The sequence below is a fragment of the Myotis lucifugus genome, unplaced genomic scaffold (genome assembly GCF_000147115.1).
Source record: "Myotis lucifugus unplaced genomic scaffold, Myoluc2.0 scaffold_248, whole genome shotgun sequence".
Taxonomy (NCBI): Eukaryota; Metazoa; Chordata; class Mammalia; order Chiroptera; family Vespertilionidae; genus Myotis; species Myotis lucifugus.
This window is the reverse complement of record NW_005871296.1, coordinates 1267135-1293091: the sequence shown is the minus strand read 5'-3', so window position 1 is coordinate 1293091 and position 25957 is coordinate 1267135. Positions and strand designations below refer to the sequence as shown.

The 25957-nt window shown below is 37.3% G+C and overlaps 1 protein-coding gene across 5 annotated transcripts in view; it reads left to right on the top strand.

Annotated features, from left to right (window-relative positions):
- The window catches only part of GRIA4 (glutamate ionotropic receptor AMPA type subunit 4), a 413519-nt gene that overhangs the window by 262887 nt on the left and 124675 nt on the right, over positions 1-25957 (top strand). For all 5 annotated transcript variants that reach the window (XR_002831674.1, XM_006098831.3, XM_006098833.3 and 2 more), the window contains exon 4: positions 21839-22023. Coding sequence is in view for 4 of the 5 variants with exons in the window: in XM_006098831.3 (XP_006098893.2) it covers positions 21839-22023 (185 nt within the window). In the remaining variant the exon portion in view is untranslated. The remainder of the gene's footprint in view (positions 1-21838; positions 22024-25957) is intronic.

Here is a 25957-nt window from a genome sequence, read left to right as displayed (position 1 = left end):
TTCACCTGCTGGATCCATTACCTCAGTTGGAGTCATTGGCAATAAAGAGAAGGAAGTGCCCTGGCCCCTTCATTATTGAAGAAAGGGTAAGGAGCACAGCTGTAGATTCAGGTGTTTGGCAGTGCTTCCAAGTAAAGGAGATACAACTTCTCAGCTGTCCTTTACCTTCTCAGCCAGGCAGAACAGCAAGGCCAACTCTTGAAGGTAAGGCCAGAGGGAGACTAAATTTGGAAATCAAAATGGGGAAGAGAAGCGCCCTGTAGAACTCCACTAAGAATCGAGGAGTTCATGACAGGCTACCATGAAATAGGTTCTCCTGGTGTGGAGAAATTTTTCAAATCAGGAATCCCTAAATTTTGCATAATTTTTAAGTTCTCGCATAGTATTTATTCTTACTATCTTTTTTAAGTCAAAAATATTGCAAATTGGAGTGTGGAAGGGGGAAAAAAAGGAGAAATATGTAATACTCTTTGTAATAATTTAAGCAATAAAATATATATATATATATATAAAAAAGAAACAACAAAAAAAATATTGCAAATTGGAGTGTTTGGAATATTATGATTTCCCAATAAGAACTATCATTGTGATGCGCAGCGCTAGGTGAGAATACATGCAGGGTGATTAATTCTGTTTCTAATACAATCGCTTATCTTCCTGAAACACTCGTAATGAACTAGAGAGATAAAGCCCACTCTCATCTGAAGACACTTTACTTAGATTGGTTTCAAAAGGATTGGCCTACTTCTGGCAATTTTCAAGTTTACACTAAGGTTTTGTTAATTAAAATAAATTAAACTTTGATAAAAAGCTGATTACAGAATTCAATAAAGGGTGAAGGTAAAAAAAACACACACACGTATTTAACACTAGCATTATTTCCCAATAAAGATAAAATCACCTAATCAAGTAATTATGGTTCTCTTTCTGTGAGTTAAAATGTTTTAAGTTTTGATAAAACCTGGAGGCTCCATTTCTACAAATTAAGCAGTAACATCAGCATGCAGCACAGGAGCCTACTAAGGACCATGGGCCTGTTTCATTCTGTGTAATGAAACAGGCTTTCTCCTACTGTGGGCTCAGACCAGCCTATTCCTTTATAGTTATTAGTACACAGTCAGTCCCAATCAGAAGAGGCTCTCACTTCCTCAACGGCACTCACTAGCCATGAGCCCTGTGTTTGGTGCCCATCAGTCAGCTGAGCGGTGCTCCCACTGTGAGAGCGCACTGACCACCAGGGGGCAGCTCCTGCATTGAGCGTCTGCCCACTGGTGGTCAGTGCGCATCATAGCAACCAGTCAAATGGTTGAATGGTTGCTTAGGCTTTTATATATATAGATACCTTACACTCCTTAGGCCAGCCGTGGGCAAACTACGGCCCGCGGGCCGGATCCGGCCCGTTTGAAATGAATAAAACTAAAAAAAAAAAAAAAAAGACTGTACCCTTTTATGTAATGATGTTTACTTTGAATTTATATTAGTTCACACAAACACTCCATCCATGCTTTTGTTCCGGCCCTCCGGTCCAGTTTAAGAACCCATTGTGGCCCTCGAGTCAAAAAGTTTGCCCACCCCTGCCTTAGGCTCTCAAGTAAATGCTTGACTGTGGAGTTCTGGTCTGACCCTGCAGAATCATCTAAGAATTATTGGCTGAAAAAGTACAGAAGAGCTGACACTCATCTGACCACTGAGGCAGGAGCCCAACACCCATCCTTCCCTGCCCCTCCCCCACCACCCTGCATCAACTCTGAGAACTGCTGGACTGAAGTCATTGTCTCTCACCTGGAGACAGACAGGATGGGGACTAATGACACACCCCAGAAACTTGATGGCTCCATGAAACTGACATTCAGGCTCTTACTAGTACTGCCTTCTTCTTTGGTCCTTGTTCCCAGTGCTATTTCATTTGCTTCCTCAGTCTCCAGTGCTCACCACTTATATAAGCAGACAGGGTCATCATCCTACCCCAGGCATGTACAGGGCTCCTCTAGCCTGCCCCACTGCCATGGCTGAGTTCCCTCTCTTTCTGATGTTATGAAGATGTACATAGGGCAGATTCTACTAACTCTAGAAAATGAGAGAAGTTATTGCTATTAAACTTTCACAGTAGTGTATCTGGAGCTCTCAAATTATATCTACTACTCTCTGTCTTATCAGGAAAGTATTTATGTACAGTCATCTTTCCTATTGTAGGGTAGCATTTCTGCTTCTCCTCATACAGTGTGAGCTGCTCATGGGCATGGGCCAGTTTTAGTTCTCTTTGCAAGTCTAAATCACTATATCTAAATACAAAAATGTGTTCAATAAATATGAATTTTTAAAAATGAGCAGAAGAGAAACAATAATCTCTCAACTTCTGTTTATATTCTGATAATGAATGCCATTTTTACCTTTTTTAGGTCATTTCATCTCTGTCTCATTTTATTTGACCATAAAATGGAAAATATGTCACTCTTGAAAAAGCATCGCATGTTTGTAGAAGATGCTATGTCAAAATCTTATAAAAGCACAATCAATAATTACTAAGAATAAATGGATTAAAGATGGAAAATAAAGAGCTCTATCCTAGCTCCAGTTCATTACTAATGATTGATACTTAATTCTTATATTCAGCTTCTCTACTGTGAAATGAAAATAATCATAACTCCCTTCATCCCTTGTATTCAGAGGCGTTCTAAGGATAAATAGGTGGGTATAAATTAATACATTATTAGTTTCTTTTTAAAATACTATTTTTTAAGGATTGAGTATTGAACGTTTAGTAAAAATAATAGAGGACTTCTTATGTATGCAATCTTTAATAATAAAAATAGGGATAAATCAGAATTATAGGACACTTTAACAAAAATAGCATTTTATGTATATCAAGCATATTGAGTGGCATGCAGTTGACCAAGAGTTGAGAACAAATACAATTCCTTGGGAAGTCTTCTTATAGTATATATAACATTTATTTATAATTACAATAATTAACATTTGTCTTATAACAAATGTTTCTCTAGTGTATTTTAACCAGAATATTATAATTTTCATAACCATCTTATAAAGAAATATTTCCAAAACATACTTTTAATTATGATCAACTTTTTCTAAGTTGTTTTATTAGTATTACTTTTTATGAAATTTCACTAATAGCTAAGGTAAACATAAACCTTAGCCTGCCTTATCTAAACATTTTACAAATAATACTTAGTTTAGTCTGCACTAAGTAGGTCTTTTTAGATTGTTCATGTTATTATTGCCAAAACAAAAATTATATGGCTTACAAAAATTTGACTATTTAGCAAGTTTTTATAGATAATATTACTATATTTCAAACAATTCTTATCTACTTTAAATTGTAGATTAAAATGACAACTTTTATTCATTTTAAGGTCAATACATTTTTCTTTCTATAAATTGAACTAAAGTTTCTGCCATTTTAAACTCTTAGACACAAGTCTTTCCTCATTGATGCTTTCTGAAATCTTCAATAATCAAATTATTACTCATAAAAAAGTGAGTAATATTATTGGTACTAAAATATATTTCATTTTCTATACTGTATAACCACTAATAAATGCTCCCAATGCACATTATTTCTATTTAAAATACCAAGACTGTTCCCTGTAACTCATGGGGAACTTAAGTAGAAGATGATTAGGGAACAGAAAATTGTTTTTTACAGAAGTCTCCCGATATACCTGCAGCACGTGCACATGGCATTTTACATGCATTTCACTGTGCTGCATAATACTGGCGGCAAATGGTCATGTTCCCCTGTGCCTACAAGGTTTGAACAATGCAGTTTCTTTATCTATAATAATAAAAGCGTAATATGCTAATTAGACCAGAGGTCCTTCCAGAGGAAGCCAGGTCTGCGAGGGAAGCCTGGGTCCCGAGTGCCAGAGGGAAACCGGTGCTGGTGTCAGGGGGAAGGAAGGCCTACTCTTGCATGAATTTCATGCATTAGGTCTCTGGTTACATTATAAGATTCTCCAAAGTTGCTTTGAGAGGGCTTTCAAACAATTTCAGTCTGTCTGCTGTAAGTGTAACTTTTGACATCAAACAGTACAAACACCTTAGCCACTCAAAATATGGTGAGAAATGTTCTTCTGTTAGAAAACCAATCTCATAGAGAAACCTAATTCTGAAGGCCCCTCCATTTCTGTGTGCCTGCGGCTTCACAAATTGTCCCTTTTCATCTATTATTAACCAAGAGGTTTGCCCTTTTCTTACTTTTGTGAACCTTTTCATAATCGACCTTCCTAAATCCTCAAAAACTGCACTGCTGCCCTCCAGAACTTATGGAAAGCTAAAACAAGCAAAGGAGCCCATCTGTGTAGACGTGGCGGCTTGTTTGTTAAGTGGCTCCCCAAATTTGCGTTTGATTTTGGGCTTCTATAAGATTCTAGGTCCCTCCATGACAAAATTTCAACGATTAGCCTCCTTCCTATATCTTTTAATGGTTTTTCTTTAACCCTCATTTCTCGACAATAGGATTTTTTTTTTCAAATAAGTCAGCATTCGAACACTTAAACTGAAGAGGGGGTAGAGAGTGGGTATTCCCAAGGAAAGTCCTTACAACTTTTAAAGTTTTATTCTTGTTCCCATACAGATCTTAACCCCAGCACCTTTTTGTAAACTCTTTTTGTCTGTTGATGATGAATTGAAGGCACATCATTGTTCTCTCTGTGGCCGTGCGGGAGGCAGAGCTGAGCGGGCTAGGCCTGTGGGTGGCCGGGTTCCCTCACAGCAGGGCTGCAGAGCTGGAGTGCACAGCGCAGCTTTCTTAGGGACACACCTTGCAGCGATGGGAGGAGAAAACTCAGGACAGCGGAGAGAGTTTTCTCTCCAGCACATTTTTCAATTGAAGAAACGTTCTGTATCCTAAGGTTATACAGGCGTCCCCAAAACATGTCCGCACAGCTTAACAGCTGACAGCTCAATGGATGTTTCTTTCTTTTAAGCCAGACGAAGCTTTGAACAAAGGAAACTCATCCTAAATGCTACTGGAAATTTGAAAACGCAGTTGAAGTACATACACTGCCTTTATAATTATTCAAAGTGTGTATACAGTTGTGGGGGGGGGGTCACTAAGCTTTGAACAAAGAAAATTTATCCACTAGACCTTTTGATGGGGATACATAAAAGATAAAGTTTACGGTACAAAACTGGCAGCAGTTAACAAATTGAGGGCATACAGATACCAAACGAAATGATTCTTGATGTTTGCTATTCCATTGCTTCATGTTATCGGCAGTGCCTGGACCAGAAGGGTCATCAGTTTGAAAACAGGCATTGACAAAAAAATAAATAAATAAATACTCATTTCTGTAGATTCTTTTAAATTTTAAAAATGAACTATATACTAATAAACACTGACTTTATAATCATTCAAAGTGTGTATACATGTTTTGCACACCCTATATTTTTCTTACTCTTTTAGTTTTAAAATGTTTTCTTTTCTATAAAAGTAAGCAGGTATAGAAGTTGGTTATAAGGTTTTTGCGTATTTTTTTAATCATCCTCAGGTGTTAAAATAAAAACTTTGCCAATCCAAGTAGGTGCTCCCATTTCTGTTGTTGCTATTGTTCCAAAAACTGTAGAGCCCTTGAATTCAAAGTCACACCAAGCTCTCACTCTGGTTCTTGAATCTGCAGCCCTCAAATCGACATAGTTAACTTGTCTCAGCTAATGGGGCACAGCCACTGTCCTTCATTCATGAACTAATCTTTATTGAATACCTACTATACCGTATACTAAGCACTGGGGATATAGGTTTTACTATTTTATTTAACTTTTTAAATTTGATTTTTAAATGGGATTTTTAGGGAAGGTCTCATGGAGAAGGTACTGTTGGAGTGAAACTGAACCAGGTGAGGGAGCCCTGTTGCTTCCTGGGTGAAAAGCATGAAGGGGAGAGGGAAGCGCATGTGCAAAGCCTTATTGAAAGAAGATGCTACTCCTTATGAGGGAGCAGCAGCGAAGTCAGTGTACTTGAGCTAAGTGAGCAAATTGTTGAGAAGAGGTCCAAGAACTATAAGAGTGGGAGGAAAGTGCCATTGAAAAACTACTCCCCCTCCCCCCATCAATGACGTGGAAAGAAAGCTATTGAAGAATTGTGAGCAGAGATGTAGCATAATATGACTTTCCATATCTTAGGATCAGTCTGGCCACTGTGATAAGAATAGACTTGCAAGAAGACCAGGACCAAAACAGGAAAAACTGTTTGAAGGCTATTGCAATGGCTGACGTGAGAGATGATGATAATTGGACCACAACAGTTATAGTGAAGATATTGAAAACCTTTCACATTTATTTTGAAGGTAGAATTATACAAGATTAGGTCATACTTTCCTGATATGTATGGGTAAATAACCTCCTACATCATTCTACCAGCAAATGCTTCACTGTAACTTTACTGAAGCTGGTCATGAGACAATCGCATAATAATCCTCAGTCCACACTTTCTTATCTCTTCCAAAGCTGTGAAAGTTAGTCGTTTAAAAGAAGAAAACAAAGACCAAAAGCAATGAAATACAATGGAGAGTAGTTTCAGTTCCTGTGAGTCTGAAACCAACCAAGCATTAAAGGATTAAAGATTTCTTAATGTCAATCCAATACGATGCTGAAGAGAAAGAGAACCAAACTTTTGGATAACCATTAAGTGAATTTTAAAAGAATTTATTTTAATGGGAACCCATAGGCATGTACTCTTTTTCTTCTTTTGCTCTATTTTGCCCAAAGCTAATGGGAACTCATATCCTCTTAAAGACTCAACTTCTCAGCCCTGTCCAGACTTCTCCAAGGACAAGTGCAATGTTATCAAAGACATGAGTAAGGATTTTTTAGACACTTCTCTGCTACTAGGTACGTCTTCCCATACTGGTGAGATTTTTATTCATATTACCTTGCAAAAGGATCTAAATAAGGAGGATATAGGTTCAGATCTTGATTAACAAAGACAAACTTTTTACTCATTCTTCATTATAAAAGGAATTTATCAGAAGTTCTTTCTTATATACAAAGAATTTATCAGGAAGTTCTTTCTTCTCTAAGGCATTAAGAATGCATTGCTACTTTGCAAAATACCTAACTCTGACGTCTAAATAAATAAATAAGACTTATGTCTGAGAATTAGATCCTTGAAGAACAGCATAATCTTTACATTGCCTTCCTCAAATAACAACTGGTGAACTAGAATTTCCATAGGAACCAGAGACAGTGATATGCAGGAAAGTAACTAGCTTAGGAGTCAGGAGACTCCTGTATTCGTCTGTGTCATACCTAGAATTTATGTCTTGGTAAGTCATTGGGGAGGGCGGGACATTCATTTCCTCAAGATAAAAAATGTGGACTAGATGATCCTTAAAGTCTCTCTGGGCTGCAAATGGTCACTGAGCTTTTAGATTTGCTCGCGGAGTAGGAATGCATAAGCTCTATATGCTGTAAGTAAAAGATGAACAGATGGCAAAGCTGACATTCTGTTAAAAAATTCAGAAACCTAATTTATGCTCTCTTCTGGATACAAGATCGTTCCACATCTATAAAGAAGCAAGTCCCAGGGTAAAATAAAAATCCTTTGAACTCTAGAATTCTTCAGTTTGATTTAAAAGAAAAACTTTTTTCAGATTACATTGAAATCATGCTTACGAACAGTCAATCTACAGAAACTGTTAGAATCATCAAATATGGACAGGGGCATTGTATAAATAGCAGCCCATGTTTAAGGAAGTCAGCAGTGTTGGGGGAACATCCAAATGAATACTCATTTATGTCAGTGGTTCCTGGTATAGATTGTTTTATTAAATTTATTGGAGTGACGTTGGTCAACATGAACATGTAGGTTTCAAGTGTGGATTTCTGTGTTACAAGATCTGTATATTGCACCATGTGCCCACCAAAGTCAAATCTTCTGTCCCCTAGCATAAATTGTTGATTCCGAAAGCAAAGAAGACACTTTATTTACTGACTGATTGCCATATTGTAAATATTTGATGAAAAATAAATAGCTTGAATTGATTTTCTATCCTGATAATACAAACTTGACTCAAATATGATACAATTATCAGATCATAGACAAATGTTTTTATATCCATATCATTTTCAGGCAAACTTATTTTCATTAAAAATATAAGTAACCTTTGATTTTTCAATGCTAATTCCTATTCAGAAAACTCCCCTACATTAATCCTGGTAAGAGCAAAAGCCATTCCATACTGTGATTCAAATATAATCTTTGAAATAGTCCTGTAGGGTTTTGGGGCCCTTTCTAGATGGGAAGAACTTGGGCAAGCAAATAGATAGATTTAAGTAGTAATTCAAAAGCTTTTTCACTAGAGTTGACCTAATTCTTTGATTTAATGTTTGATATCCTTCAGAAAAGGCAGTTGCTTGTATGTCCTGAGCATTATATGTGCCAGGGAGACATTAACTCAAAGTGTCCACAGGGCAGCATTCACAGACTTTTGTGAGGAAGAACTTTTATTCATCACGGTAAGGTTTTCAATGGTTGTGAGAGTTGGACCAGATCTACTGGAGACTGTTGGGGAGCAGGTGGGGAGGGGAAGGGGCTTCACTTCTCTGTGAAGGTGCAGTTAAAGCAGCAAGTGTATCCCTAACAAGAATAGCAGAAGCCACAGTACTCCTCAGAAATACCCCAGTACCCAGAAGTGCTTCACTACCAGAGGCATTCTGCGTCAAAAATGAGCTCTTAATAGGGGAATAAAAGTAACCCAAACAGAATGGAATTAAGTGCTCATTGTATTATAGACTATATTATAAACTATATTATAGAAGAGTATAAAAAGCAGACTTTAATGTCAGAGCAAAGCTCTATCAATTAATAGCCAAGTAACCTTGTCAACAACTTCTCTATCATCAGTTCCTTTATATAAAATGAAGATAATACAGGTAACACTATGCCCATAAAGCACTTAATACAGCACTTAATTCTTTGGATTATGTAAGTCTTCAATAATCATTAGTTATTTTTATTTTTTTAATTCTTTATTATTTAAAGCATTAGATATAGTATTACATATGTCTCCTTTTTTCCCCCATTGGCCACCCCCAGCACATGCCTCTACCCCGCTAGTGTCTGTGTCCATTGGTTATGCTTATATGCATGCATACAAGTCCTTTGGTTATTCTCTTATTCCCCACCCTCGCCTTCCCTCTGAAGATTGATGTCCAGTTTGATGCTTCTATGTCTCTGGATCTATTTTTGTTCTTCAGTTTATGTTGTTCATTATATTCCACACAAATGAGTGAGATAATGTGATATTTTTCTTTCTCTGACTGGCTTATTTTACTTAAAATAATGCTCTCCAGGTCCATCCATGCTGTTGCAAATTGTAAGAATTCTTTCTTTTTTATAGCAGCATAGTATTCTATTATGTAGATGTGCCACAATTTTTTAATCCATTCATTTGCTGATGGACACTTAGGTTGTTTTCAATCTTGGCTATTGTAAATTGTGCTGCTATGACCAATGGGGTGCATATGTCTTTCTGATTATTGTTTCTGGATTCTGGATTATTTTCTAGAAGGGAAAGTAAAAAATAAACAAATGGGATTACATCAAAATAAAAAGCTAATGCACAGCAAAAAAAAACACACACACACACACACACAAAAAAAACCATCAACAGAACAACAAGAAAGCCCACTGCATGAGAAAACATATTTGCCAATGTTACATCCAATAAGGACCTAATCTCCAAAATTTATAGGGAACTCATACATCTAAACAAAAGGAAAATAAACAATCCAATCAAAAAATGGGCAAAGGACTTAAATAGACACTTTTCGAAAGTGGACATTCAGAAGGCCACAAGACATATGAAAACATGCTCAAAATCACTAATCATCTGAGAGATGCAAATCAAAATGATAATGAGATACCATCTCAGACCTGTCAGAATGGCTATCATCAACAAATCGACAAATGACAAGTGCTGGTGGAGAGAAAGGAACTCTCCTGCACTGCTGGTGGGAATGCGGACTGGTGCAGCCACTGTGGAGAACAGTATGGAGTTTCCTCAAAAAATTAAAAATGGAACTCCCATTTGACCCAGTTATTTTTATTATTATCTTTACTATCGTTAAGATTGATCAAATAGGGGGTAATATTGAAAGACAGGATTTTTACTGTTGCCATCCAATTCAATCTAACTCTTATTGAATTTATTCTTTTCTTTGTGTGAAAAAAAAATAACTGGAGAAACAAAAATGACTAAGAACTCATCTAACACTTTAAGAAGATTAGACAAGTAAACTAACAATTAAAATTATTATAATTCAACATTCTTGAGATCAGTAACTGATTCACTGTATACTTTGTACTTTCAAAAGTACCACATAGTACTTACTTGATAAATAATTTAATTAAAATGGTGAGACATGAGCTATAATTACTGTATAAACAAATAGCTAGGGAAATATTAAGGAAATAAAACTCCAATATAAGGTCAGAAAAGTCTTCTAAAATGCCCTAACACTAAAACTGAGGTGTAGAGTAAGATTGCAAGTTGCAAGTGAGGATAAAGAATACAAACTTTCTTAGCATAAGGAGTAGTCATTGCAATGCATTAAGAAGAGAGAACATATGTAATACTCTTTGTAATACTTTAAGCAATAAAACAAAATTTTTTTAAAAAGTATCTGGAAGAAAATAAAAAAAAAGAAGAAGAGAGAACTGGGTTTATTCAGCAAACTTAAGTGATGCATACCTAAGAGAGACAGTAAGAGATTGGTGTGGGATGATAAAGCACCCCTCCCACCTTCACCTCCAGTCAGTCAATCTGTTCCATTCTTCCTTTATTTTTCTTCATAGCACATATAACTTCTTGTTGTTATACTAGCAATGTATTTGTGTATTTGTCTATTGTCTGCCTCAGCCACTGGACTGTAAGCTTCATGAAGGTAGGCACATAGTACTGTTTTTATTATTTCTATGTTTGCAGTCCTAGAGCAATGGCCTGTCAGACAATCCACACTCAATAAATATTCATTGAATGTGCCCTGAGTGGTTTGGCTCAGTGGATAGAGTGTCGGCCTGTGGACTGAAGGGTCCCAGGTTCGATTCCAGTCAAGGGCATGTACCTTGGTTGCAGGTACATTCCCAATAGAGGGTGTGCAGGAGGCAGCTGATCGATGCTTCTCTCTCATCAATGTTTTTAACTCTCTGTCCCTCTCCCTTCCTCTCTGTAAAAATTCAATAAAATATATTTAAAAAATATATATTCATTGAATGAAAATTGACAGAATGACTAAGGAGAGAGTTGCTTATGAAATATTTTAAATATAATATTTAGGAAGAAATATCAAGATGACTTAGCATGAGGGTGGAGAACAGTGACAAGTCTGAGAGTATCTCCTGGGTTTCTGACTGAAGCGACTGAGAGAATGGCTAATAACTGCATATGAAATTCAAGACTAAGAGTTAAATTATTCTTTGTGCTTTTGAGAGGATGTGGGGTGTTGTTATACATTATGATTCCGCCACCCAGCCAGTGTTGCTCAGTGGTTGAGAATCAGCCCATGAACCAGGAGGTCATGGATCGATTCTTGGTCAAGGCACATGCCCAGGTTGCAGGCTCCATCACCAGTAGGGAGGCATGCAGGAGCCAGCTGATGATTTTCTCTCATTTGATGTTTCTCTCTCTTCCTCTCCCTTTCTCTCTCTGAAATCAATAAAAACATTATGATTTCCTCAAAGTTGTAGGGAGGAATTTCCTTACCTACCAAGAATTGACACAGTATTTCCCGCAAGTGGACAACAGCATTCTGCATTCAGTCTACCATGGGAAATGAAGTTAATTTTTATTAACAGCTACAGAGCAGATTACTATAATCAGCAAAATCCTACATTAATCATCTTCTTTGCATAGAAGTCAAAATTAAATGATTTAAGGCCTTTCAATAACCTGCTTCAGAGTCGTATAGTTGAAATGAGAAACACAATTTTTGCAGTTGAAAGTCAGCGAGTCTACCCCAGAACTCATCATTTGTCATCCAGCATGCTGTTCAAGAAATCACTCTTTATTTAGGTGAACACCCCCAGAGTCATTTCCCCACGAAAGAAATTTAATAGTGAATAATCAAATGTATTCACTCTCACAGTCACTGACATGAGTTGGCAATTACTTCTTGGAACTGAGCTATTCTCAGTGGGATATAAAAATTAGGCTAATCATATGGTGACTACTTACTTCATCCTGTATTTGTTCCTGTTAGGAACAGAAATTGTCTCTGTAATTGTATACAAAAATCCTGTTACTAGAATCATCACAAGAAAATTATGTACATCTACTCCTTTTCTGAAGAAAAGACAAAAGTAGCATTTTAAAATATCACTTTCAAATCAAGCAAAATGAATGGTTTTGGCTTTGTGCATAAAAGCCAGGCCCAAATTAATATTATTTACAGTTTGGCATGTGAATATAACAAACTGATATTTAATATGTTGTGTAACACTTCTGTGTGTTTTGTTGCTAGTGGTTGCTTTCATGATTAATTAATGAGCTCTCTATTGGATTCAAACTTCAACATAGGATAGCACAAATTAATTCATCTATTAAGAACCAGAATTCTATGTCATCAGCTATCTTGCACCCTCAACCAATGAACCAACTTTTCCATGTTAGCTGAGGATTTGTTTTTATGAACCAAAAGCATTTCTGTTTTTATCATTTAGAATAGATTTCACAAGTCCTTTAACGTTTGGATTTTTTTTTAGGCTTACTTTAGTCTTTATTAATGACTCCAGGTGGTTGCTCTGAAGACTGATAATGAAAACTCTAGATCAATTTTCAGGGAAACTCTAAGGACTTGCTGAGGTGTACCAGACTCTTGGTTCCTACAAATCATGACCTCCCTCTGCCCTGGTTTAGAATTGTATCTACTATATTCTTTTGGGGTCAAAATGTATAAAATAAGTAGTTCTCAAGTCATTGTAATTCCACTTAATATTCCTTATCATCAGTGCAAAAGGTACATCTCTAGGTTGAAACATAAGACATGGTTGAAATTTGAATATTTTAGACTAACACAAATGGCAATCTCACATGGTTCCACCTGGTATAATGAAAAATGAGGGGACAAGTATAGAATTTAGAGTATTAACATTCTCCTTTCCCCCCATTTTTTTGAGACTCAATCTAGACTAGGGGAGTCATAGCATTATACCTGAGATAATTTTAGTAGCCTCCTATTTGGATTATTCCATTTCTTCCTTCTCTTTCTATGTGAATCTGTCATTTCCACTACTACTATAAGAGCAATTTTATACATCTGTCTCTTTCCTGTTCCAAAGCCTCCAGTGTTTGCCTTTTGTCAATGGAGTAAAATTGAACTTTCAGTATCTAATCATTCAAAAGTATTTATTGAGTGCCATTTAGTTGCCAGACACTCTTTTAGCACATTGAACAAAACAAAATCTGCCTTTGTGAGCTTACATTCTAGGAGAGAAATAAACTAAAAAAGAAAACAGAAACAATACGCAGTATATTAGATGGTGGTATTGGGGTGGAAATAAAACACAGAAGGGAAATAGGGAACCTCGGGACAGGGCGTTGAAATTTTAGAGGAGGCAGCCTAGGATGGCCTCACTGAAGAGCGGGCATTTGGGTAAAGACCTAAAGGAAGTGAAAGGGTGAGCCTCAAAGACCCACCTTGGAGAGAGCATCCCAGGACAGAAGCCTGAGATGGGTGCCTACCTGGCAGATTGTCACAACTGCAGAGGCCAGTTAGCTGGTGATGTTTGAGAGTTGATGAGCAGTAGATGAGGTCAGAAGTGTGGGGCTGTCTAGGCCACCTTAAAGAAGCAATGAGAGGATTTTGAGCTGTGAGTGACATGAGCTGGCTTGCTTGCAACTATGCTATTCATAGTCTGAAGGGGGCAAAGGCAGAGCAAGGACACCTTGCAATGATCCAGACAAGAGACTATGATGGTTTGGACCTGGGTGGTGACAGTGGAGACAGGAAGAAATTGTCATATTCTTGATATATTTTTAAGATAACTGACAGGAAATGTTAAAATATGAGATGTGTTGTGAGAGAAAGAGAAGAATTGAAGATAACTGTTATTTAAAGGCCTTCCTGACACAGCTTTGACCTTCCTTTCCTATTTCATCTCCTGCTATTGGCTAAAAGGTAGTAGAAAAGTCCCTAGACTTAATTAAGCATGGAAGGCCTGAATTCAAACTGTAGCTCTGTCACTTATTAGGATTAGGATTTGATGTAAATCACATAAGCTAGCTCTGTTTCTTTACCTATAGATGAGGATATTAATAGTTACTTACAGGGCTCTTATGAGGTCCAATCATATTGTAAAGTGATAATAAAGCATAATATAGTTTATGAATCCAGTACTCCAGCAAACTAGCCTATTAATTATCAGGCCTACATTAAGTATTTCTCAATCTTCCTGCCTCTCTGCCTTTGAGTTATGCTGCAGTAGCTCATCTGTGAAAACTCCCATCCTCTAAGGACCACATCACATCCCAGGTCGTTCTCCCTGCAGTAAAATCCCTCTCACTACCCCTCTTTTCAACTCAGCACTTTGCTTTCCCAAAATTTTGGCATATTGAGTAAGTTTGACATTCAAAATTAAATCTTAAACACTTTAAATGCTTAATATGAGACAAACATTGTTTGGGTGTCTGTTAATTCACAAATTATATTTTAATCCCCTTAAGAGCATACAATGGTTGCATTTTGTGCTTCTGAATTGTAAACTCTATATAGTATGATATGAAAAATAAATAAAAGCAGAATTGTGAATTTTATATGGGGTAATATAAAAAATAGAAAAATCTCTATGAGAAAAATAATATCTATATAGAAATGTTTGTTCTAATTAGGAAATTAGTCTTTAGGATTTGATTTTAAAATTATGCAAGTTTTTTAAGAACGCCTTTATTGCATAAAAAAGTTGCCTATAGTAAAAAAAGGATACTCATAGTACTGAAGAGATGAAAAATGTTAGGGGAAAACTTGAAAAGAAATTCAGTTTATTCTTACGGAATATTCAAAATCTACAGAGATGATTTCTAGAAAAATCAAAGTCTATAGCGAGAGAGAAAAATGGTGTCTCAAACCTGTCATAATTTAATATATTGCTTTGAGATGAAGAAGGTAACTGCAAGGAGTGTATCATCAGGAGTCCATTGACACCTGAAATCCAAATAGAAAAATATGTGTTTCTTCAAGAGATCAAAAAAAGACCTAAGAGTTTCTTCCTTCTGAAATAAAAGCAAAATGACCACCAGTAGAACAGATGTTGGTCACACTCAAATCCTCCTCCTCCTTATCCCTATGTTTCATCAGTCACCAAATTAATTCATTCTGCCCCTTAATGATTCTATGCTCATTTGGATTACTTAAATATGGTCTCCTAACTGGTTTTTCTAGTTCTTGTGTTAAAGTCAGCCACTGTATTGTTCACAATCAGCTAAATGATCACTCTAAAACACATTCAGTCTTGTCACTCTCTTCTTAAAGTCCTTAAGGAGTAAAGAACAAAATGATGTCGCCGGGTAGAGAAGGCCCTGTGGTATGCCCCATTCCTGCTCATCTCTGCAGCCTTTAAAGCTCTTTTCATAGACCACACCAATTCTCCACATACCCTCCTTGTTTTTCCAAACACACAAGATAAACTGCAGTGTTTCAGGTTCCTGAATGTGTCCTGCTATGCCTCTTCTTATTTCTAAACTTTTTAACACCCTGATTCCTCTCTACAAATTTCCCATCAATTCATTCATTCATTCAAACAACTCTATTTAACATCTACGGAGCACCCACTGGTCTAAGTTCTGAGCACAGAAATAGAACCTACCTTCATGGAACAGTGTGGCGGCTGCAAGACACTAATAACATCATCATTCAAATGTGTATTTAGAAACTGTGGTCAATTCTAAGAAAGAAATATGCAGAAAGCTGTAAGAGCTTACCTGACAGAGAAGTGATATAGTCAGAAGGTCAGTGATGTCTGAGATAAAATCTGCAAGAAAGTACAAGTGGAAGGAAACGGTCTTTTAAAGGGAGCAGTATCACGTGCAAAGGCACTGAGGTGGAGCTACATGGTACCTTCTAGAACATCTGAGAAGGCCATTTCTGCTGGATGTTAGGAAGGTGAGTAGGATAGTATAGAAAATGAGTCTGGAAAGAGGTAGGGGACAAGTGTGACCAGGTTTGAGTATGTATCATAAAATAGTAGGAAAACATTGAAGCCTTCATGCAAGGAAGTGCCACAGAGTTTCTGTCTAAAAACATCAAGTTAGTTGCTATGTGAACAAGTGAATATATGCCTTAATGGGCTCATCTATTCTTTGTACTGAAATAAAATTCTCCAGTGGCCCAGTTCTAGAAAAGCCCAAGAGAAATAAGTAAAAATAGCATTAGGGCATCCCTGAGAGGCGCCGTTCAGGGGCCTTGAACCTGTGGCAAATAGTTGAAATTACTTCCTATATGCCTGTAGTAATAAGGGTTAGATTGCATTGCAACTTACAGGAAAGCTGCAAGATTTAAAGTATCAAATTCCCCTAGATGATGCCAGGTGAATTGCATATGGACACTACAACGTAGGAATCAGGTGACACTGAGTGTTATTGTCAGAAAATGTAAAAGGCCTTAGGACCCAGAAGGACCACCTTTGAAGATGGATTTTCTATTTTTACTCTTAGTTATTTGTAGAAAAGAGAACACTAAAGACGTTCCATCTTATCTTAGGTTTAAATGTATGGCTTCAAGCGGTATAAGTTGGAAGATCTTTGTTCACTTTCACGGTGCCCTTCTTGAACTATGGCATAAAAAAATGCTAGAGTCGCCGCTGCAGATCATTGTAACCAAGCTGCAATGTCAGTCCCTCTGTCTGCGTGCCGAGACCTCTGGGTCCGGGCTGCAGCCTTGGACATGTTTCAGGGCCCAAGTGCTTTAGAAACAAACTAAAAGGTCACCAAAGCTGCCCTGCAGCTCCAGGACGGTGGCATTCAGGGCCCTGAGGATTGCAGACTCCTTCCTATTCCTCTCTGTGACTGAGGCTATGCACAACATGAAATAAACTTCCAGACACACACACCTTTCTTTTCAAATGCTGGTAATTGTGCCAGACCAGAGAAATCAATGGTGTAGTAATGGGGACCCGCATAGCAATTTACAAGATTAATGAGAGAGGCTTTAATTTGAGGGAGTACACGCTGTTGCTGCCTCCCTTTGTTACTTCTTTTTAAGCTTTGCAACTCCTCATGGGACTTACCCAGTTCTCTCATTCCCAAACCATCGCCCATGACCTAGATGTTGCTCTATCCCATATTCATGACAATAGCATACCCCTCATCTCATTACTACATTACCCTGATGATTTTTCTTGATAATTTCTACCTTCTCACTTCTCATTTTCTCCTCAATCTCTCACTCTCATGAAATATGACTGAAATACCTAGCATTCCATTGATGCTGCTCCTATTGAGTGTACCAATGACCTAATTAAAAAGCATTATGAACACTTTTCTGTTATTAGCTAAATGAAATTTCTTTATATCAGATGGTTAACTTCCTACTTTTTAAAATTAACCCTGACATAAATTTCTCCTGATTCTCTTCCTGCCCCTCTGTGTACAGATAGTTGAATCAAATAACTTGCAAAAGAGAACATCAAACAAACAAGCTCAGCTTGTGTTGCTAGCAGCCACATCTCTGGATAGTATTACTCATCCAAAATAGGTCATTATCCATAGATGATATAAACGTGTTGATGTGTAAGGCTGCAGTCGCTCAAGATTGCTTATATCACTCTGATTCTATTTAACATGATTGATAATATAACTACATGAGATAACATTTAAAAATATTTGTAGGTGTAATTGATAGTGTTCTTCGATAACTATGAAAAAGCCCTGAATTACTAATCTAGTAATGTGATTTGTGCACAGTATGCCCTCACTACTATTATATTCAAATTATTTCGGTTTTGATGTTATTCATATAATACTATATAATTTGTATAATAGTTACCTAAGTATCAGTTTTACTAGACAGTTGATTCCTTGTAGAATCAAAATCACGTCTGGACATATCTTAATGAATCTTGGATGTAGTAGGTTTTCAATAAATTAGGTTGATTAAAATGTTAGACAGCTTTTTTTTTAAGAAGAAGACTTGAAAGATTCTTTACAGTAGTGAATTTCCCATTAGTGTAATGATATTCACCTAAAACTACAGTATTCCTTTTCTGGCCAACAATATTGCATAACAGATTGTCTAGTAACTAGAAGAATACAAATCATAGTCAGATGTAGAATTAGTACGACTTGACTTGTGTTTTTCCAGTTTATATAACAGGTAGGTTACATAATCATAGATTCAATAGCAGTATTTGCTGCAATTTACAATGTATTCCCAACTATCTTAGCAAATAAATAAGACACATATCTGAGCAGCAATGAAAAATAAAACATTAAAATCAAACACAGCTTACTAAAGATTTCAAGTTTTCAGCCAGGCTCTGAAACTATAATTATTGGTCTTTTGCACTATATTGAAAAGATGCCATTTATTTTTGATTAAGATTAATGGTTCTTTTTAGACAGCCAACTTTCTTTGCCATTTAACAAAGATTGTATCCTAGGGTTTTGTCTTATTTCAGGTCTAGTGTTATTTAAAAGTCTGAAAAATCAGATAACAAAATGTTGAATTTATTTTTGTTTTATTCGTGTAAAAGTCCTATAGGCAGGAAAATAACAACCTGGATGCCTAATACTGACATGAAGCCTGATAATCACATGATGCAAAAAAAAAAAAAAAGAAGAAGCACTAACTAAAAAACTACCAAGCTGTGGATTGATCCCAGGGAGCAGGAAGACTACTCTGACATGTGTGGCCAATGTTTATCATTTTTACAACATGCAAAAATTATCAAACTAACAAAAAGTCTTTAAATAATTTTGGTATGCCAATAAGTAAAGAGAGAAAAAAATAGTAAGATGTCAATTAGTATTGTACAAAAAAACACATGTTCATAGGTCGTCAAAAATGAATAAAAGGAACATTGCCTCACTTATCATCAGGGAAGAAGTCCCAGTAACAGAATAAATGAGGCATGAGCATGTACATTAAGAGAGGACTCTGGTCATCATGTTACCTGTGCGTCAAATAGGAAACAAGGGAGAGAGTCCTGGGTTTGGGGAGAGGAGATGGGGACAATCTAGGTAAGATTTGAAAAAATAATTACAGGCAAACATCACAAAAGGAAAGACTAAATGGAGCAAGATAGAGTAATTAACATGTCCTCTTTGGGGAATTTTTTTTTCATTTAGATAAAAATGAATCCTGACTGCCACAATATTTCATTTGGCAGGATATCAGGTAATTTATATTTCAAATATGATCTCATCATCAGTTCCATCTGTTGATACTAAGTGAACATTCATAATGCTTGAAACCCTGACGGGTAGAACACATACCTAAAAATCAAAATCTTTGAATCTGAGACACACATACCAATGAAAACTGATAAGTGTGCTCTTATCTTGCATATGTTGTATACTCATTTTAAGTCTTCATTTTTCATCCATCCAGCTCTCCATTCTAACTCCAGGGACCAGAGCAGGGAGAAACAATAGGCAGATGCCAGAGAATGAGCTCAAATAAGTGTTAAACCTTTTTTTGCTAATCTTCCGAGGATATATTTAGAGAGAGTGGAAGGGAGGGTGGAGGAGAGAGAAAAGAAACCTCAATGTGAAAGAGACATATAGATTGGTTGCTTCCTGCACATGCGCTGGCTTGGGTATTGAACCCAAAACTGTGGTAGGTGCCCTTGACCAGGAATTGAACCCACGACCCTTCAGTGCAGGGGCTGAGACTCTAACCACTGAGCAACCGACCAGGGCCCCTTCTTAAAGAGGACTAGCATATTTTTTTATGCTAAGCCACAGGGAGGGAAATAATTCGTTAAGGGGCTCTGATCCTAACCAATCCTTGTTTAAGAGCTATTCATAGATCCAAAGTATCTTTTCCCTTTCTCTCACATTTCATTTTATAACTGAAAGCTGTAAAAAGCGAAAGGTCATGTTGGCATGAAGAAGTCCTCTAAGTGCTGGATTCATAAATTTGCCACTTTATCCTTAACCCAGATACTAAGATCCGTGACTTTCCTTCTACATGCAGAAAGTCTGGACCAAGTACAGGGTAGAGGCTATCCAGTCCTTTCTGGAAGCCTGTCTCCAGCTAGTAAATATCCCTCCTTCCTCAGCAATCCTGGATGTACTTCTCAACCTTCAAGGCCCAACTCAAGTTGTTTCTATTTCATGGTATTTTTCCTTGTCTTATCCAGACAGATTTAACCAAACTCTCCCTTGGGCCAAACTTTTATCTTGAGGGCAATTATCATTATGGTTTTTAAACTAATTTACATTTGTGAATTTTAATGCCTATCTCCTCTACTAGACTATGAATTTGAATACACAGTGATGGGTCATTGTAATGGGTCATTCAATTCATCCCCATTCAACATTATTCCCATGCTACAAGAAGAGCTAAATAATGCGCTTCCCTATATAATAAAAGCTTAGGTGGTGTCCCGGGGGAAATCCTTCACAAAGAATGGCCCCCCCCAAAAATGGCCCTGCAGGGGGAGGGGCAGTTGGGGGGGGGCCCAGGCCCTGCCAGGAAGAGGGCTTATTGAGGGGGATCCGGGCCCACCAGGGGGAAGACCAAGTTGGGGGGAGATCAAGGCCCGCAAGGGGGAGCATTTAAGGCCTTTGATCAGGCCCAACCAGGAGGAGCAGTTTGGGGGGCGATTCAGGCAAGGCAGGCAGGTGAGCCGGTTAGGAACCAGCAGTCCCGGATTTTGAAAGAAGGTCGACTGCCGGTTTAGGCAGGGATCGGGCCTAAACCGGCAGTCGGACATCCCCCAAGGGGTCCCAGATTGGAGAGGGTGCAGGCCGGGCTGAGAGACACCACCTCCCCCCCTGCACGACTTTCGTACACTGGGCCTCTAGTTTACAATAATGGGTCCTCCATAAATATTTTTGCATTGTCATAACCAAAAACGCAGGTTTGGCTGCCTGCCACAAGGAAAGCCAAACTCATCAAACAGGTGCTGGTGCAAAAAGAAAGATGTTTATTCAAGCGTAGCAACCTGGAGAACAGTGGACTTTCACCTCAAAGATCATTCCCCCTTCCTGTTCAAGCCCACTGTTCTGATAGAGATAAGGAGGGAGGGCTTTTTATCTACCCAATTATCTTGCTAGCTTTCCTGTGCTGGGGCCCTGTCCATTCATCTTTCTATCTTTTTGCATACTTGGTGTAAGAACCTACCCCTGTGGCCATTAGGTCAATGGGGGAGACTCCCAGGCGCTTTATCTTACTGTTGATGGTAACATTGTTCCTTTTACATCTTCTCTTGTGTAGTTGAACCAAAAAATGTTGTTGCTACCTTGTTCAAAGGGAGAGTCAAAACATATGTTCAAAATTAATTCTATCTATTGTGTAAAATTACCAAAAAGCATCTATGAAATTATTATTGATTACAGGTGGTACTGTATTTGGTTTTTGGTATATCTTATTAAAAATGTGTCTAGAGCAATGTAATATTCTTCAGTAGAGAAACTTTGAGAGCTTATTCAAAGAAGGATGTTGCTATTTCCTGTTTTATTCAAGATCTATTTTAAAGGATCTTGTTGTCCCAGGCCAAAAAAATGATTTGAAAATAACCACTTTAATTTTTAAATTTATAAGCATCCACTGTATATTTTGGAACATAAAAATGTAGGTATAGAATCAGTGACTGCCTGCATAATTAAAGGGAAGTAAAGTATGCTCTTAGTAACCACCTGTATTTTTCCCCCACTAGGATATTCAATACTTCAAGCTATTATGGAAAAAGCAGGACAAAATGGTTGGCATGTCAGCGCTATATGTGTGGAAAATTTTAATGATGTCAGCTATAGACAACTTCTAGAAGAACTGGATAGAAGACAAGAGAAGAAATTTGTCATAGACTGTGAGATAGAGAGGCTTCAAAACATATTAGAACAGGTAAGTCCTGGATTTTATACTATTATTAACCTAGTTCTTATACTAAAAAAGCTGACCTTTGGTTTACTTGTCCCCATCAATATCTTCTTCCAACCATTTAGTTTGAAGTGTGGAGTTAGGAAGTTTTCATTCTATGGTTTATCTCAAAGATTAAATAATAATCTGCTATTGCAAAGGCCATTTTGGTTTAGTTCTCAAAGCAGGAAGGAGCACTATTTCTCAGACATTTTTAAGCTGTACAACAGAAAGAGCCTTTTGTGAACCATCAAGATTTCTTGACCTCCTATTTTCATAAACATTAATTTTTTCTTCTATATCTATATATTTTTTAAATTTATCTTTATGGTTGAAAGTAATACAGATGTCCCTTTTTCCCCCATTAACACCCCCCCACCACCACCATCACCAGGCATTCACCACACTATTATCTGTGGCCATGGGTTATGTGAACCTGCATATAAATTCTTTGGTTAATCTCTCCCCACCCACCCACCTAATTTTGAAGATTAATGCCATTCCATCTAAAATATTTGAATATTGTAATATTTGTGATGTTGTGCTTTTTCTAACCTTTAGAGGAATAGTTACATGAGAAATAACAATATGAATTAGTAAAGCAATGAAACAAAGCAAAATTAAGTGGCATACGGTGCACAGCATAATTTCTTTAAGATGTGTTAAGTAAATACATCATCGCCATAAGAAAGGTGGTTTTCACCTCTCCACATGAAGGAAGAATCCTTGAATAAAGCTTTTGAAATGTAATTTTTGGACTGGATTCTTTGTCTGCCAGAATCAAAGAATGAATCTAGGGACAGAAAGTGGTATAGCAAAGGTGGAGTTTATTAAAGAACAAGTACAGACTCCCACATGGGGAGAGGGAAAGGGTCCCACTGAGTTCTTTTTCCCTATGGCTTATAAAGGCTACAGATCCTGGTGCCTTGATAGCCCCTCTGATTGGTCACTATTCCCTTAGACTGGTTACTATAGTAACTCCTGGGCTCAAAGGTTAACCAAAAACCAAATACAGTACCATCCTCCTTCCTTATTGCTTTCCTATTCCCTTTGGGCTTTCTTCTTCTCCTTCTGGATGAAGGGCTTCCTTCTCTTTATTTTGTAAATATAGATCTTTTGCTGTTCCCAGCTCCCTCATTCTATGGAAATGTACCTGTTGCAGCTTTTCAGCTTCCTTATTCTATGGAAATATACCTTCTGCTGCTCTGCAGCCCTGTGCTTCCTCCATGGTCCCCTTAATTTCTAAAATTTCCTAAACCTGTCCTATTTTACCCCTAAAATTCCTGTTTCACTTTCAATAAATATTTGTTGATTTGATTTGAAGGAAACTATAAAATAGAGCTTTGTCATTGTGTTAAATGATAGGCAAGTATTGCCAAATAATGGATAACATTTGTGTTCCCCCTACCTGCATATCATGATGTAGCTTCAAAAGGCCTTATTTGGCCAAAATTACAGTGAATGAATGCCATCTAGTGGTCTCAGAAATGTTTGCCTATATTCATCTACAATAATGAGTTGGCTAGACAATATTGCAGCATGATTTTTTTTTATTAGTTTGCTATATATACTTTATCTACATAATTACATGATTTGATTTGTGGTAGTAAATTTACCAACTAAAAGGTTTATTTCTAATAATAACTTAAATATGCCACTATTCAAAACCAGCATGTGTTTTGGAGATTCCTCATTATAAGAGGGCATTAAACCAGCTGCCTTATATTTCCTTCCTCAACTATATCAGAGTTTGTAAAAGTTAAAAATTTTTAAAAATATAGTATTTCTTTTAACGGTCTAGTAAAGCCAGAGCATACTGTAGAGGAAAGGACAGTGTATTCACCTTCTGTCATCCTTTATAGAAGAAAAAAAAAACCCTTGATTGAAGAAGTATGTTCATATTATATTGGGAAATAATTCATTACAAACCTGTCCATTATCCAGGTTTATTCCTAAAAGAGCCCAAAATTATTAAGATTGTCATTATTCAGGGTATATGAAATTTTTACTGTATATTTATGGAAACCGAGGAAAAACATTCTTTCTTACTTCAGCTCAAAGTTCCATACTTCCTCTCTCCCACTCCCGTCCGGATTGAGGGTTTGGGTTGTTTGACCTGAACAACTGAGGCTTTGTAAATAACTCCTCATGAAGCCCAGAGAGCAGTCCATTCTAAGACCTGCTGGTTGCCAAGTTCCTGTCCGAGCTTGAGAGACGCTCAGAAAGACCCTCCACGTAGCCCCTGTGCTTCCAAGACTGTGTCTGGAGAAGGCAGCTGAGTGGCTAACGCACACTGACCCATTTCAGAGGCGTAGCTGGTTTCTCAGAAGAAAATCGGCACACCCGAGTGATTTGGATTAACTCTTTGAATCAGCCTTAACTAAGCTCTTGCTAAGGGAACTGGACATCTTAATTTTTCTTGTCCTTTCAAAGAAATTATTTCTTTTCTTTTTCCCAACCTCATTGGGATATGAATTATGTATAACATTGTGTCAGTTTAAGATGTACAACATGATAATGAGATACCCTAGTAATATATTGTGAAATGATTACCACAGTAGGATTAGTTAAAAGTCCATTACTTCACATAATTATCATTTCTTTGGGTGGCTGAGGACATTTACGATCCATTTTCTCAGCAACTTTCAAGGATATAATACAGTGTTGTTAATAATAGTCACCATGCTGTACATTACAACCCCAGAGCTTAGAAACCTTGAATGTCTATCTTTTCTATTTCTATTTTTCTTGATGAAAGCTAAAAGGTTTCTGTTCTATCATGATAGCATAGTGATAACAAGGCTTGTAATAGACCTTTGTCCCTTTAAAATGCCTCTCAGGTATTACTCTCATCAATTATAGCAAAGTCTAGGATATTGTGAGAATATAACGTACTCTTAATTGTCATATAAAGTTTCTCTGTAAGAAAAGCTTATTTCTGGTTCTGCAAATGATTTTTACTATATATATATAATATATATGTATATATATTATATATATGTGTGTATAAAAATTCGCTGTACCACTAAACAAAATAACTTTTAATGTTTCTAGTTGTACCCCTGACTCATCTAAACACAAGAGCTAATCCAGATATTGTCAGGAATTTGTACATGCATTTCCATAGCTCTGTGGTTCAACACCTTGAATACATAGAGATAACATAGAAAACAACTTTAGACAATAAATCAAAGCATTTTTTTAAGTAAAATGCTAAGTAATATTGATCAGAAAAGTATTTTAAAAGAAATAGCCCTCTTTCAGGAGATGGTGAAATTAATACTATGAAGATCAGGAGATGTGGCAGTAAGTTTCTAGAAAGATGGGCAACCTTCATATTATGGTAGCATACTGTCAATAATTACTTTTTGGACAATTCAATTTGTATCAATTTTTAAAACCATCATGTAAATAGCTTACACAATTTTCTCTCAAAATATGTTAATGGACAACTGTAGTTAGAGAAACATTTCATCTTTTGTATGTTTCCAAATCATTTTTATGCCAGGAACTAATGCATTCTTATAAATGTACTAGAGGCCGGCCGGTGCACAACAATTCATGTACTCAGGATGGATGGGGGGGGGGGTCCCTCAGCCTGGCCTGCACCCTCTTGCAGTCCGGAAGCCCTCAGGGGATGTTCAACTGATGGCTTAGGCCCACTCCCTATGAGCGGGCCTAAGGTGCAGTCTAGCCTCTCTCTGCGGGAGGTGACCAGCGGGCTGATCAGGGGACAGGCCAGCAAGTGGGCAGCCCCACCTCCCCGGTCGCCCCTCTGCCACCGCTGGTGGCCACCCCCCCCCATCACCTTTCCTCCCTCTGCCCACTGCACATGCCTTGGTTGTACCCTCGTTCAGTCGATTTGCATATTATGCTTTTATTATATAGGATTGCTTTTTAAAATAGCAGTTAACCATAT